General features: G+C 37.2%; 1 protein-coding gene across 2 annotated transcripts in view; it reads right to left on the minus strand.

Moving 5' to 3' along the window:
• Positions 1 to 1,877: 1,877 nt before the first annotated feature.
• Positions 1,878 to 17,172, minus strand: part of VAPB (VAMP associated protein B and C) — a 34,427-nt gene continuing 19,132 nt past the window's right edge. The window contains exons 3-6 of one of the 2 annotated variants that reach the window (XM_076352358.1): positions 11,879 to 11,982; positions 9,542 to 9,622; positions 8,324 to 8,377; positions 1,878 to 5,906 (exon numbers count right to left, since the gene is read on the minus strand). In XM_076352358.1, the coding sequence (XP_076208473.1) occupies positions 5,748 to 5,906; positions 8,324 to 8,377; positions 9,542 to 9,622; positions 11,879 to 11,982 (398 nt within the window). In that variant the 3' untranslated portion in view covers positions 1,878 to 5,747. Of the gene's footprint in view, positions 5,907 to 8,091; positions 8,269 to 8,323; positions 8,378 to 9,541; positions 9,623 to 11,878; positions 11,983 to 17,172 lie in introns of both variants that reach the window. The other variant, XM_076352357.1, reaches the window with a different exon arrangement.

Below are 17,172 nucleotides of genomic sequence, written 5' to 3' on the forward strand. Positions count from 1 at the left end.
AATGGTGCATGGGAATTTTGCCAACTCGGACATGAGGGAGTTCAAGAGGCTTTTCTAATGTTGCGAGTTTACCCACTGAAGAAAAAGATTTTATTAAAAAAAAAAGGAAGTACAGCTAAACTGGGAACAATACTTTACTACAGGCTGTTCTTCAGTTCTTCACAGGCACTTCGAAATCTTGAAAAAAAAAAAATCACAAAATTTAGAACTTACTAAATAGGAATGAAATGTACTGATGCAGAAACATAAACAGAAATGCCAGATGTATAATGTCTCCTTGTAATATGTGGCTTCAATTAATTCTTCTTAATTCATTTGTTTTCTTAACTTCTTTTGTTTTGCCATCTGGAAAAGGCCATTTTCTAATGACAGATCATAGGAGGAAAGATCCAAAGTTCAAGTTTGCTTCAAGGAAAAGCAGCCTCTTTTCTGTACTCGTAGACTCAGTGTTCCTTTTTGTAGTTTTCACTCACGCAGAAGCTTCAGGACAAACTTAGGCCTGGACCGGGAGGCAAAAAGATCTACATAGAAGTTTAGTAAAGTTTTCAAAAGTTTTACTCTTCAAAGTACAAATGTGAAAGCAGTTCTGTAAAAGGAAATGAAGGCACAGGAAACGGCGGAGTAAATGACAGGTATATAGTCATTTTGGAAGCGTGCAAGTGCATGCTTATTAGAATATTACATGTAAGAGATTTCTGGCTGGCTCTTACTTGTGTTATTTTAAAAAATAATCTACGTTTATCCAGTAAAAAAAAAATCAACCCATTAATAAAACAAACAAATTTTATAGTTAGGCACATTTGAGTAGTGGAAACACACAATTACTTTGTCCTCTGAAGCTAATCAAAATAAAAGTTAGTAACAGCATAATGAGTAACGTCACTTTTGCACTGACACCCATTAGACAAAGTGATTCAGTATACATGAAGCTGTCAGCGTAAGAAATCTTAATGGGGCATGGTCGAAGGATCAGCATTGCCCTGCTTGAACAATAAATCCCACTATTTATCTAACTGTAACAGATGATTTATACTAGCATTGTATCCCATTGTCATCTTTTAATGAAGTGTATCTGGAGAACTGCTAGGTTTCACTGTATGAGCAAGCAGCCTTGCCCAGTAGCTGCTTTTCTTTCTAAAATGCCTAAACATTGGTTTATACAAATATTTTCTAATTGGTAAATTAAATTTGTAGACATGTATCTGATTACAAAGAATAGTAACTTCCACATAGGGTATTGAACTAATCTCACTCCTGTACAGATTACTTTCTTCTTTTTATATTAGTGCTTCTGACTCAAAAAAAAAAAAATCTCAAATATGTACACTGAAATTCACTCACCACCTGTCCCTTCTCAACTTGCTCACTTGAGGGATTTGAGTAATGGATGCTAACCCATTTTCAAACAATGAAAGAGTGGCTCTCCAACCCCAAGCTGCTCTAGTGCTGCTGTGAAGTACTATTGCAGCTGTAACACAGCCACAACAAACATGAAGTTCAGAGTGCTTGTTTTACATGTTCTTTAATTTCAAACAGGGATTTTTTGGTTGTGTTTTTTTCTCAGTTACTTTATATAGAAAACAGGACTCAGGATATGGCATTTCAGGACATCGTGTAGAGCAACAAAAGTATAGTTTCAAAAACTTAGAATACTACAGTGAAGTCACTATTGTGCCCAAGAATTAAGGAAGCATTCCCATTAACAGATGAAAGTGTCATACACATTTTCTAAGGAAAAGGGATGACAGTTTTCTTTCATTAGGCAACTGCAACATCAAGTGTCTTAAGACACTAACAATCCGTTTTTGTGTGCACACCACTATGTAAATATGCTGACTGCTAAGTCAAGATTATAATAAGAATTGCAAGTTTACATGTGCAGTGAATAGAAACCCTTTATATTTTATTGGTGAGAAGAAACTCTAGTGATTTGCAAAGTGAGGTTCCAACTTTATCCCACTAACAGCATTTCAGGACAAAAAAGTAACATGGAATACCACTATCAAGCTATTACAATCCTGTATTTTTAGAAAATTACATCATGGTACATCAATCCCTCTCAACATGACACACGTGGTATTATCTTGCTCTTCAATCCCCAAGGCTATTCAACAGTAATTTGAAACTGGTGCCTAGCTTGCATATGCAATTGTTCCAGTTGTGCATTCACAGCTGACAACTGCCAGTGCAGAGCAATAGTTACCATCGTTCATGCACGGAGTATTTGCTTTAAGATGTGGATAACTACACGAAAATAGCAGAAACCATTTTCCATTCATTTCCCAGTACTAGGCTTCAAGACATTTTAGATATCTATTTATACCAAATTTGCCCAAAGAGTGCAGACAGGAGTGTAAAGCTCCACAAAACGAAGACTACCTAAGCAGCCTCTACTGACTCTTACAAAAATTAACAATAAATGTATATGCAAGCGGGCATCTTAAAATAACAGTGAGGACAATAATTAGATTAAGTAATAACTTGATTTCTACTATCATGTATGAATTACAGTTTTCTAATATCTGGTGTTGTGCGAGGACACCAGACAATAATCTTATTTAGAAACTCTATGTTTCATGCATAACTTCCTAAGATATACAATGCCCTCCAGAATAATTCACTTTCTATGAATACTTCATGAAAACATTTGCTCTGGTGTCATCATGTAAGGAACAACTTACAAAAGATCCACGCGGCTTAAGAACATCTATCCAATATATTTTTGCAATGTATCTACAGACCGGCCTTTTTGGAACCTTGGAAGAAAAAACATTCTTAGATTTCTTTCTACTGCATGTGAAAAGAAGGGTCCGGTCAAATAGACAGGTAATAAGGATTCCACTGATCAGTCATTTTATTGTAAGCTCAGCAAAAGCAAAGCATTACCCAGACAATTGAGCGCTACCGTCTGTTCAGGCTGTTCTCAGAAATGGTTAGGAGATACCTCAGAATTTTGTTAAGTTCCAAAATGTAAGCAGTTAATTTAACAGCCTTGTTCAGGACTGATGGTGTGGGCCAGCCCCAGCTGCAGGCTACAGTCGTTACCAACAGATCCTTAACTAACTACGGTCCTCTGTTTGTTAGTCTCCTTGATCACGCGTTTGTAAGGCATCTAGCAAAGCATGAGAGTGTTTTCTGGGACCTCTTTATAATCCTGGAGTGCAAACAACAGGAACAACTTTGCTCACAAATAATTTAAAGTTCCAAGTTGTCACGGATCACTAAGAAGTGACAACTGAACACTGGAAGGAGGACAGACATTCTGCTGGCTTTCACCTTCATCTGGGAGCTGCCTGTGCCAGCAAAGTCAACTGTGGTAGCTAACAGTGTGTGTAAAATTTGCCTGGAACATTATTACAGATATACTCACAAGAGACCAGTTTAAAGCTTCGATCCTCCCCCTTTACCCTGCAAAGACAGCGATTTTTATTTTTTTTTAAACAAACTTTTTTGAGGCTGTTTTTCAACAGAACAAAGGGGCTGTCAAAAAAAGTTAATTTTTTTTTTTAAAAGCAAATTAGGAATTCAGCTCTTCTGATAACACATTTTTAGTGAGATCAAGATATTTACAGCCTCTTAAAAAAATACTGCATAGCTCAGTCTCCCTTCAGTAAAGGTCTTCTCAATTATATTCTTCGAAGCCATGAAAACTAATTTTGCAACATCACTTACAACCTTGTCTTTGTGAAAAGGTTTTTAAAACATTTCATGTATAAGTTTTCTTTAGCTTCTACTGCCCGGAAAGTATCTTTTTCTTGATCAGTTCTGCCCAATTTGTCACACTGAACTCACTGCTTCGTTCTTTCCAGCTCATCTCCCATCTTCTCTGCCCTTTACAGGCATACTTTAATAGCTTTGTCACTTCCATCCTGAGCAGACAAGGCACTAGCATTTTGAAATGCTAAAGATACACTTCTCATTTCTGTTGAATCCTCTAGAAGTACTTCCAGAGTTGTGTTCATAAGCTGAACACACCAGTTAAGATTTTTTCCTCCTATTTTCTTATTAAACCTCACATAAAATTTGACTTATTTGCACTCACAAAGCAGGAAACCCTTGAGACACAAGTGGAACAAATACAAAGGTCAACGAGTGTAGTAGGCTGCAGCCCCAACAGCTTTCTCAAGAAATCACAGGAATAATAAAGGAATGAAAGAAGTCACTTTTAAAAGACGTATCTTAATCCTGAAAGGTGTTACAAAAACTTTTATCACCGATGGTTTTTGGACCTACCATCTAAGAATATATGGGAATTTACCTGCTCAAAAGCTATTTCATCTACTGAAGTTCAACATGTTAAAACACATTGAGTTTATGTATTTTGTACTAAAAGTATGCTTAGAAACAAAATTACCTTAACCTTACTTTCAACATGCTATCAAGCGTCTTAACTACTGAACCCAACTAAACTGAAAAACGGGAAATTACCTTGTACCTCAGCAGTCAGCATGGTTACTTTGAACAACACTTATGTATATCAGGCTCACGATGGGGTTGTTTGGATTGATTTTAAAATTAGACTGGGAAAAAAAAAATTCATCCTGAAACAAGGCTGCAAGTTTCCTTATGCCATAAACAAACTAAGTTGATAGAGAATACTGTTTCCTCCCCCCCCTCTAAAACTGTGAGAGCATGACAAAAGTAACAAAGGAAACATTAATTTGGGGGCTTTATTTAATTTTTCTTTTCTTTTTTTTTCTTTTTTTTAAGATGCTACATAGTCAAACAGGATTGGTCTTTTACGGCATAGGACTAGTTTACTACTAATATTTTTTCCCCTAGATAGACTTATTTACATACAAAAACAGTTTCCTGACCACTGTTTATCCAATGCTCAGATGATCAAAACTCCCAACAATTGTGTAGTGCCCAAAACACCAGGAGGCAGAAGAATCTCGCATCACTACAGCAGCAAATTTTTAGTTCTAGTCACTGGCTTTAAACAGGTGCCTTTTCATACCATATAGTATTAGTCAATTTTGTGACAATAAGGAAACATGAGATGAAATACATTAAATAAGTTAAATATGCATTAAACATCTCTGAATAACATTTTAATTCAACTAAATGAACCAACAGCAATGTAGCTTGGTCCCTTTATGAGAACAAGGCATTGACCTTTAGTCCAAATGAGCGTCATACCAGTCAATATATGCCTCTTAATGATGCCTAGCACATTCAGCATTGCCACATACAATTCTTTTCAGCTTCTCACTATTCATTTAAGTGCCAAGAAATTGGTAACTTGCACAGAGTTGAAGACACTGACAGAAACTGTTAAATTTATGAGCAGAATGGTGGATTAACGTATTTTACAGAAGTTATCAACACCTCCTGCCTAACCCAGCTCCAAACATCCAATAGGGCCAGCTCCAGCAGTGGAGGAATATTTTTTCTATTTTTCCTTTTTTTTTTTTCTTTTTTTTTCTAAAAAGAGGTAATCCAGCAACATGTACCAGGGTCTAAGAATGTTTAAAATGACATATACAATATTCCATGGTAGTGTTAAATCATGATTTTCTCCCCCCCTTCATCACTGAAGCATATTCTCTTTCGTTCATTCACTCATTGTACATTTTAAACTTTCTAGATTATGTTACATAGTATTTGTGCAGGGGTAATTTAAAGGCAAGACCTGTGAGATGTCATACATTAATTTTTTTTTTTTTAAACATTGTTATGAATAAATTTAATCCAATGATATGGCAGAACCATCAAACCAATTTACAATTTCCAGCATGCTGCCTCTACAAGGCTATTTTTCCTATAATTACACCAAAGACAAAGAACAAAACCACCAAAGCAAGTAGTCTGGAGCTGAGCCCTTCGTCCTTGACAGCAGCTGCAGAAGCAGATATTGGGTTGTTTGTCTGGGGTGCCTTCCTCATCCGCAGTCCATCTTCTTCCTAAAGGAAGATATATTGATTACTTCTACTGAAAAAAAGCTTTAAATATTCACCCTTATCATATTTATTTTAGGTGGGCATAATAAAATGGGCGAAAGCTAATTTACAGCTAATTTAGAGCTCTATTTCCTAGATAATCCTGAGAAGGAAAGGGTAGTGAGGTAGGAGAGGAATTCTGTATCTACTTGATGAGCAGAGCAAAACCACATGCTCTTGGAAGTTTTCTCCTGCTGACTAAGGTAATAGGGGAAGCAATGAGGAAGCCTGCAAGAACGCTTGTCCAGGGTCTGGAGACAGCTCCAGAACTTCAAAAACAGTGACGGAGGGAATGACATGAAGATGCTTTTCTTGCTCTGTAAGCAAATATGGTACTGTTGGGGAAAATGCTTTTCAATATAACTAAGAGAGGTTGTGAAAAATACACAACTTTAAGGCAATTATACTCATCATTCCCCTAGTTAGATGTCACAAGCAAATTTTACCAGCATTTGAAGGGAAATCTATTTCCCTCATCATATTAATGCTGACATTTTGACATGAAACTAATGGCAATAATTAGGATATTTTCTTGGTATGAGTTTGACAGCTCTCTTGATATAAAGATGTATGAGACAACAGATAAAACAACATCATAACACCAGATATTACCATTTCAAGTGGAGATGATGTTCCCCACATCTTGATCTAAACTGTTGTGCAGCACAGCTGTGTGTTAGCACACTCCATTCCACACACAGAGCACTTTAGGAGAGGGTAAAGTGAGCCTTTTGTGACCTAACTTGTATACAGCTGAAGCTGTTAGACTTTATGTGATACAGTATTATAGTGCAGAAGTGTAAGATACTGAAGCAAAAGCCTCCAGTCTATACGTAAATAAAATACTCAAGAAATAAAATTGTAATAAAAATTACTGCAGCCTTAAAAATTGTCAGGTAAGTGAAATTCAAAAGGCTCAGTGTATGTCAGTGTTTCTCACTTTTGAATTTAAAGGGGCACCTAACATTCTGGAGGAAATTTTTTTTTTTTTTAAATTATTATTTATTCATTAAAAGTTACAGACTACCTGATACCTCACTACTGCTACAAGTCTGGATGGGGACAACTGACTTTTGCAAACAATAAAATGTTGTTTACCTATATAGTAATTTTACTGCTAGAAGCAACACATTTTCATTTTAAATATTTTAACTTCCTTTTGACAGCGACTCTAGCCTGACACTGACAGCACCTGGTGGCTGGCAGTAATTTAACATTGTTTTCTGATGTTTTACAGATGTTTCTAACACTCCACAAAGGGAACAAACAGCTCACTGTTTTAAGACGTTACTGTAAGACATCAGCTCAATTCTAGATAACTCCTGTAGAGTGTTTATTCAAGACTGATTTGCAAAAAAATAAAATCATATAGTACTTATAGTACTGTGAAACGCTGGCAAAACAAGAACACAAGGAGAAGTTAGGGTCGTGTCTCAGCTATATACATGTTATTTCTATGTGCAAAACAAAACTGGTTTACAAATGTTTAAAGAATTTCTTCATGCATCAGCCAGCCAAGCAGCATCCGAGCTGACAGAACAGAGTTCCTTTCATTGGGCTCCAATAGTCACAAATTCTAAATTTTCATTGCTGCTGTTCTCTATGAAACTAGACATTTACAACAAATGAAACTACTGTAAAAAGAGTTTTTCAGCATGGTGATAAAGGCTTCTCAATTACTTGATTTCACAGTGATGTGCTGGATATGACAGGAAGCATATTTCCTATTAATCTGTCTTACTCTGGTCATTTTAACTGCATATTATAGGTGCAATTACTAAAACACTCAGTATTTGCATGACACTGCCCTCAAGCTCCCATCAGTTTGAGAGAACAGGACCAAATCCAACACTGAATGCTTAATTCAGGCTGAGAAAATTAGGTGAGAAAAGAAAAAAAGAGAGGGAATTCATTACTTTGGGTTCCTATCCAATCAGTTTCTCTGACTGCATGACTTGTACGCTCCTTTCAAAGGAAGCGCCGATTTCAACACTTTTTCGCAGCTTATAGAAAAGAAACCTAAATTATCTTTTAATTTATAGACAATATTAAAATATTGTGCCAAGGTCAGGTAACCAAACTTCTAAGTCGGAAGCTTCTTTTTCAGGAAAGGGGTAAATCTGGAAAAAAAAAAAAAAAGTACCTTTACCTTAAACTGTTTATTCTCCTCTCGTAACCTCTGAACTTCTACTTGAAGCCTCTTATAGTCTTCCATTACTTTCTTAACTTCAGTATCATCCAAGGAAGAACTTATTGATTTAGACATTACAGAGGAATCTGTCTTTGTTGCAGTTGTGGATACAATTTTATTTATTTCTATGTCATGCTGTTAAAAAAGGATAGAGTGATTGTTGGTTAGTTATTAACACCACACCACACACCTGATATTTAGGAAGAGAATCAGGTAAAATTGTCTGTGCACACCTGAAATGTGCCTGTAACAGAAGAAATAAACAACATTTTTCCTTCTGTAACCTTTACTTCCCCTTTCTGTTTCACAGAAAACACCAGATCAGCAGCAATAAGTGCAGACAGAATGACCTCGACTTTTCAGTCCCTGCATATATAGAAAAGGAAATATCCTTAGACCATGTCCCACAATATGAATGGGAACTTACTTGCTCACAGCCTGCTTTTGGAGTATTAGTGCTCTCCTCACCTCTCACTCCCCAAGCACAACACGAGCAGCTACCCCAGGACCCAGGGTATTGCTAGGAACTACCCACCTGCTCTGCCGCAGTTCCCTCCCTCTTCGGTCCCCACAGCTGGCTATCACCTCTCCATCCTTCTGCATTTCTGTGGTGATGGAGGAACTTGCAACCCAAGTTAGGAAACAAGCTGCAAACCTCCAAACCCTCCTCCCTTTCCTGCCTTTGGATCCTCTCCATGTTCTGCACTTTAGAAGGCAAAGGGCCTGGCTCTCATAAAAACCAAACCACTCTCTCTCCACCCAAACTGCTACCAAAGTCTTAACATGAAGATTTTCTCTGTATGAATAAAGTAATAGGATCTTGTTACTACTTGTGTTTTGTTTTGCCCTAATGAATTTTATGGATTACAGAAAAAATTACAACTAAATAGAAGTTTATACATTATAATATACAATATTATAGCTGCTAATTGCAATATAATCCCTAACTGCATTTGTGTCTTCCTTACTAGCTTTCTACCAATTTACTTGCTAAAATCAGTGTTGTATCAAGGAAGCAAAGGGGAGTGTTGGACAGGCAAATTTATATTGCTGACGGTTATAACTGCTTCAGTAAAAACTCTGAGCTTTATGACCACTATCCAGCATCTTTCAATTTTTTTTTAAATATTCTTTATCCTGTGATCTTTCACTAAATGAAAACAGGTCAACCCAAAGATTTCTTTGTGCTTGTGTTGTACTTACATTGTTCAAATTGGCTGCTAGTTACATTAAGCATCACTAAGATTTGAAATAGTTTATATTGCGTTTTCAAAGGGTGATGCCACCCAGGCAGTGAAACAGAGGGTTCTGTCTTTTGCTTATATAGCTGTCTGTGTAAACATGCCATTTCACATGATTTACTGTGGTATTAGGTTAAAACACTCAATATGAATCTGAAAATACTCACAGGCTTATCATTTTCCGCTGGTAGCTCAAACACACACCTAAGTTTCGAATCCATGAGTTCTTCAGGTTTTGCTTCTTTCCACTGGAATAATTTAATATTAATTAAATATTAAACATATTAGTATAATAAGGCAGATAGAAAATGCAGTGTATTATGTAAACAAATCACACCATCTTACTCAGGAAAAACTCCACAGGTGTTTATCACATTACCATTAACCACATACATGATGAAAAATGAAACCAAATACGTAACTGAGTGGTACCGTAAAGAAAGACCAGATACTATGAAGTAAACCATTCTAAATAGTCTGAAACTTACACAGGTAATTTATGAGAGAACTGGGAATTGTGTAAGAGTAATTAGCATAGATAGGGGGAGCTATGGTCCTGATTTAAAAAAAAAAAAAAAAAAAAGGAGGAGTGCATTCAAAGGAAGGGAAAGATAACGAAAACCCAAATCAGTAACAGTGCCAGTTCTGAATTCTTTGTTCAGCGGAGTTCCGAGGTTTTCTTCCTGACTGGTATGAACTACAGGACTGCTCTTCCCCCCTCCTTGTTTTCCACCTCCTTATTTTTCAGCATCAATGTCTAAACAATAACAGATGTGCTACATATAGAAAGGGATAGCTTCCTCTCTCATCCTTCTCTCCCCTTCAGCTAGGGAGTCTACCATAAAAAAGTTTCCTTCCATTTTTTTTAATAGGGATTAACAGTTATAATCTTTGCTCGATATCAGCTGTTACCCAAACTGAAAAGATTGATTCATAGTAGTGACATACAGCAAGAAGTGTCCACATTTATGTCCTGGAGTTCCCACATGCTTCTCTTCACTTTGACCATATTTCTGGTAACATGGTATTGCTCAGCGTATCTCAAGTAGGTGTCAAATTATGGCTAATCCCTGTGCAACCTGAAGTAGTATTTAACCCATCCTAAAGACCTGAATCGTACTTCAGCTCTTCTGTGGCTGAAGTCAGAATTCTATTTCGAGCTCACTGGCTGCCTGTGAAGTGTTGAAAGCTTTATAGTACTCTAGTAATTTGTCTCACCTGTTTATCCCGAATAGGAAGAGATTTGGAGAGTGGTAACAAAACTGAGAACTGATCAAGTGTTATAGGAAAAGAAATCATATTGGTCTGGACAGCTCTGGAAAACTGAAAGGGCCATCTAGGTCCTAAAAAACATTCTTTGCTAGCAAAATAACATTTTTCACAGTATAAAGTAACTCATAAAAATTAAAGCGTTAGAAAGAAAGGCAGACTGGCTTATCTTTCTAGTGATGCAATCATTTTATTACTATTGCTGTTTCTTCCACTAGATCTTATTTTGAGGCCATTAAACAAATATAGTTCCATGAATCTCTTTCAGAAGGGAAATCCTTAACCCCTGCAGAGTGCCACAGCTTAAAAAAGCTATTCAGAAGAAGATACATATTGTAAAGACTACTGTAAAAAAGCCATCATATGTACTCCGAGGTTTTTTGGGGTTGGCTGTTTTCGTTTTAAGTAATATGCATACATACAAACACATACAAGCCCCACACTTTAGAGTAATGGCCTTTTTTCTTTTTTATGTCCTCAATACCTACTGAGTATTCTCCCAAGCTAACAAAAGCTAGACTAGAAAAAGCTTCCTTGTGCCTTCTTGCAGTAGCAAATCTTGCTGTTATAGGAAAGCCACCAGTTGACATACTGGTTTGTTCCTTTCCAAGTTGTCTTAATGTAGCCCGACACATTATTTCTACATCTTTTGTCCTTCTTTGCTTCAGCACCTACATGCTTCTGTTACTCTTATTTGTAATCCACAGGACAAAAATCTATGAAGGCCTTTCATTTACCTAAGCCACAACAGACATAGGTAGGGATAAAGAAAAATACAATACTTGTAAATCACCCTCCTGGTTCTTGCTGGGAAAAGGAGCTTCTCAAGGGAAGACTCAAGACTGGGAGTAGAGGCATAAAATATAGAAGATGCCACAGACTTAGAATATATTCTATATATTCTTAGAATATATAGTTCAAGTTGGTCTTTCTAAAAAAATAATACATTGAAAAAAATTACAACTACTTAACATTTGTTTCATGGCTTGGTATCCCATTACTGACAGCAGCGTCCTAAAGAAGCAACCACAGACACCAACTGTGTCTTTCAGTGCAAGACTCCTGGGACTTGAAATAAACAGAAAACACCTTGCCATGCACAGAGATGGAAATCTGGCAAAGCTTTCAAGGATCATTCCAGTGTGGCTTGACAACAGCCCTTAAGAATGCAGTATAAGGTCTTATAAAATTATACAATCAGAAACAAGTCCATTTTAATTAATTTCAATACTTACTACTGCTTCCATATCTGAAGTATCAGCTGGAGCAAACATAGACTGAACCATAAACTTGTGTTTACTTTTCTCATTAGGGTCATAGTCAAAAGGCTGTAGCATCACTGCAAGAAAAACCCCAAAACACATTATGTTAACATTGCTCTGATGCACAGTCATGCACTGATGATACAGTTACCAGATTTGAGAAATACAAACATTAAAATGGTTTCAAGTTGTATGTCCGTTATGACCAAAGCAGCAGCTGAGATCAGGAACCTCACTTTAAAACAAAATTTTAAAAGAGGATAAGAGAAACAGACTTCTTCAGTATGTCTAGATTTTTGGCTGAGAATCTTGGAAATGCTGATCACTGTACAATATTCCGTACACAATTATGGCAAGATAATAATAGTAATTTATAGTAAATAGGATCATTTACATATCTTCTGGGACAGAGGGAAAGATTCTCAAAGAAAGCATGTTTTTTTCTTCCTCCATCCTTGGAGCAGAAGTAACAAGCTGGCATTTTGATTAGTTGTACACACAGTATTGCTGATGGTTCCCAAGAAAAGCTACAGAGGCGAAGTCCAACATTTTAAATCTTGAGGTTCAAGTCTCAGGATGGAAATTTCCTCTACAAAGTTTAAGAGTCTCATGGTGTTTGTTTTATCAAGTACAAGTATTTCTCTTCCAAAAATAAGTTGCTGAAATTTTGTTACCAATTTATAACTGGAAGTTTATGGTTAAATGCTATATAAACTTCGCCTCTGAAAGGTATACAAGAAATGTATTTCTCTCCATTCAAAAATCACAAACATTCCAGAAATTACTTATGCAGAAAATGACTGTGTTCAGGACGCAAAGAGCAAGGAACGGCAGGTTGGGGCTATGGGTGTGCTTTTTTTAAAATTTTATTTTATTTATTTAATACTAGGAATTTCCATGTCTCTTCTTTTTCGGTAAAGAACTAACATGTTAAAGTAACTTGCAGAGGAAGAGTTATGTATTTCATTTACATGGAATATTCTTTAATCACGGCGGTCACTTAGAACCCCTACATTTTGCAAATGACACCTAGATACATGCCGACATTAGCTAGTGTGACATTAACAAACATGGGTTTGGCTTCAACATGAGACAGAACATATGTGAAAATAAGCAAAGCAGTTTACACAAACATGTTTTTAGATACTGCAAAAAGCTACCACCCCCTCAAATTTAAAACGAAGCTTGCATATACTGGAATTACTGCTAAGACAAAAAAAGGTGTAAGGTTTAAAAATTCACATTTTACGACCCATGAGGCTACTTCAGTCCCTCAATTCACTCACTAAGAAGAGAAGCAGTTCAAGAATTAGGATTACTTTCAGGTATTAGTGCTATTAACATTATGTACCCAAATTCATATGCACTAATTGCAGGAGTTTATTGTATAAAAGCGATATCCAAAGATCCCATTTATTGCAAATGAAGGCAAGTCAAACCAATTTGCCTCCTTCAATGAGCAGAATATGTTATGGCTGTGCCATCTTTCTTATGCACACAATCTGTGGCTATCAACAACCACATGCCTTTTAAAGCCAGAAGAGAAGGAAGACAGCAAATTCTCTCAGATGAGGTGCTTTAAGAGTTATTATACATTTTTAACTCACCTTGCAGTAATCAAATATTAGTCCAAAATAAATGTTTGCAAATTAACAGGCTACTTTTAAAACTGTTTTTCCAAACAGAAGTGACTGCACTGTGAAAGCACACATATTTCAACATTGCATGATACATCACTGAAAAGCAGCAGCGTAATTTTTTCTCCCCTGTAGTAGACACCTAACTTATTTCAAATCTACAAAATGTATAAGATCCAACTGGGTAGTCAAAACTATCCACTGTTTATGGAACTTCTCCAGATCTGCACTTTTATCAGTTTGCTTTGCTGAGTGCAACTATAAGCTCATTTGAAAATCATTATTTCCTAAGTGATAGTGCTGAAGCCATTCTCAAACGCTAAACGATCGCTACTCTGAATTCCATTCACTGAATCATAAGAGCAAGCAGCTAGAGAGGGCTTGACAGTACAAATGTTGTTAGCACTTGTATTTTTAGATCAATACATGAAAGCCACATTTGCTGAATAATTTGTGTCAATGTCTTGTAAGCCAGATGGGAAGCTCAAAAATATGTACTTTGTTCAAGAGGAAGCCAAACCATTTCAACATTTATTCACATACTATTGGGGGTTTCTGTGAAAGATCAGTTCCATGTAACTGCCCTAATTGCTGGAGTATTTGCTGCTGTGAATGTGGCTCCTTTGTTTTGACTGGAAATTAGAGACCTTATGCAAGAACTACATGAAAAGCGTATGTTCCTACAAAATGCCTTATCAAATCAGTCATCTCATCTGGTCAAAAGTTTCTGACTGGCTTTCATCAGAACCCAGAGCTCTAAGAAACAAAATGATTAACATGATCTTCAAGTTTACTAGCACCAGCATCCATTAGGCAGAGATACGTATTTCAATCACTTTCTAAATTGATCACCCTACAGCTAAAGCACCAGAAGTATTCTACCACAAGCAAAAACTGCAAAGTCATTGAGAGATCAATGGAATGAGGAGTAACGCAAGTTGTATTTGTCAGCCCACTTGTCTCTCTCAAAATTCAAACATGAAGAACTGACCTTACGTACATCCTGTTCTGAAGTGTTTCCAAAGAAATGGATACCAGTTTTCTCACACATTCCTGCTATACCCCCCATATTTTACACAAGGCCCCCTATAGATAGCAAAGGAGAGGCGGTGACCACATAATACGTTCTTTCCTTTTCCTAGAACAGTTTACTGGCAAAGTTAACAACAATTGCAGAAGCCTTAAACTCTTCTGGTTTTCCTAAAGTAAATCTGCTTTTTCAAGGAACAGAGGAAATCTGAAGCAAGGAACGTGGAAGGAGGCAAAACTCTAACCCTAACACCTGCTAGGATCTAGCACTCCCTTCGAAGAGCAGAAGGAACAGAAAAGTCTCCCTGCTCAACTAGTCAGGGACTAATACTGCCCTTACGCTTAAATATCAAAGAAGGGGAAGAGTTATTTACTTCTGGTGCACTCCAAGACATCAATCACAGTAACTCCTGGCCTTCTGGTAAACTAAATAAGCCAGACTCGGGGGTCCTCTCCGGGCCAGGCTCCCCATTCATTCTCTGCACCTGTTCTGGCTTGAACTCCTCTATATGAGCTACTCTAATTATACATCCAGGAAATTTTGCTAGTGCCTTGGACAATAGCATTTATACCTTCTTATCCCTTCCGTTATCCAGCCTGTTTGCACATTCTACATTTGTCTTATTCACAGCCACATTATGTCAGCATCTTGGTCACCCTTTCCAGCCCCCTTCATTTAACAAGTTTGTGATTATAGCAGGAGTATTTTATTCTCCAAGTATGCAATTTTGCAGTTTTTCTGATGAAACTCATCCTCTGTTTCTCTTACTGTAGCCTTCAAGGACACCCAGTTCTGCTGCGTATCTTCAGCCTCCCAACTTTACATCATCATTGGGGGTTTCTGTGTACTCTTTTTGTGCCAGAATTGCTTATAAAAGCATTAAACAAGATTAGTACCAAGAATCATTCTCAAGAAACGTCACTAGTAACTTCCTGCTATTACATTTCCATCCACCACATCACTGTTTACTCTTTAAGTAGCCCATTCAATAGTCTGTGAATCTATTTCCCTTTTCTAGCTTTATTGATAATTTTCCCAAATGGCACTGCATGAAATTCTTTATGGTCTGGATAGATCAAATCTACTACACTTACATCACCTCTACATAAAATACCCCAACCAGCTACAGGGGCAAGCCTCAAGATCATTGTGCAATTTGATCAGCTCTGCTAGAGGTGAGCAAAGGACATTCGCGTCTACAGAAACAGGCAGAATCCACTGCACCACTTCACATTTGTTCCATGTTTACATAGTTCTTACTGTAAATATTTCAATAACACTAAAAAATGAATCTGTGAAGCTCAAGATAGATTCTTCTAAAGCAAGCAGACAAAACCAAACCAAAACTTGGCAGTCGCTACGCAGTCCTGGGATGCCTGGAGGAACAGCATGCAGCAGCGAGGCTGCCTCAGGAGAGTCAGGGGCTGCAGCAGTGGACGGGACACAATCGGTGTCTTAGCGAAAGGGGCAGACCCACTGCAACCGAAGAGAACAGCAGCTGCAGAAGCCCCCTCCTGAAGGCAATGCAAACTGCCTTTTCAAAGTCAGGCAAGTTGACATAAGACTAAAAATCCCCCCCAAGGATATTCACCAGCAACCTAAGGATAACGTCAGCTTCTCCACATTTTTAGGAAGCATGTTCAGACTGCTCTCTTCAGCGGGACACTGTGCACAGATGGTACCATCTGTACTTCCTCTCTCCCCCCATTATACACCTATCTGCAGACTCATCAGCATCTGCTTATATTTTTTCACTTTTCCTTTGTAATCCATTCATGCCTTTTATTTAGATTTCAACCTCTCGGAAGGCACAAAATCAGATATCTTTGTTGGAATAAGACATGTTTAACAAAAATGGAATGTGTGCAAATACCCTTCTTTTCAAAGTATTTAAGACCAAATGCAATGAAATCAGATGACAGCGCACACATACACTTCCCGACAGTTACATAAACTCAGCTGTTAAAATTACATGCCATTATATAACAGGTGAAAACACGGGCTACAAACCTGACATCACAGCAAGCAGCGCATGCTGACAGGGCCTTAAATGCAGATATTTAAGAAAAGCTGTGGTATGGCATAAGAAGTCAGCATTTGACACTCCACTAGAAAAAAGCAAGCTTTACTTTTCTAGCGTTTTATACATTTTAAATGACCCATCATACTAGTATGAAATAAAGTGGAATAATGTTCTGATTGCTGCCTCTATCTTAGGGCAGAACATCTTCTCATACACTTAACATCGAAATATTACAGACAATTTCACAGGAGTTTAAGAAAGGTCTCTGGTTTCTACAGCCCAGGGATGATAAGCCTGCCCCAAACTCAGCTTCAGTCAGTAAAATTCTGAAGAAACTTATAAATTGTTCCAGAGCTTCATGCCACTATACTTAGGCACTGATTTTTTTGAGAGATTTTTGGAGACAAAAGGAGCAGTACCAATGCAGTGCTACCAAGCAGCTGTGTTAAAGCCAGTCAGCAATTCTCAAGAGGACAGATTGCATATAGTAAATACAGCCCAATTAGTTTAAATGTCCAGAAGTTATCACTGAATTAACTACATTCTAATAATTTCTCATCAGTAGTATTTTCACTAG

Source organism: Aptenodytes patagonicus, chromosome 14, assembly GCF_965638725.1.
Source record: "Aptenodytes patagonicus chromosome 14, bAptPat1.pri.cur, whole genome shotgun sequence".
NCBI classification, from domain to species: domain Eukaryota; kingdom Metazoa; phylum Chordata; class Aves; order Sphenisciformes; family Spheniscidae; genus Aptenodytes; species Aptenodytes patagonicus.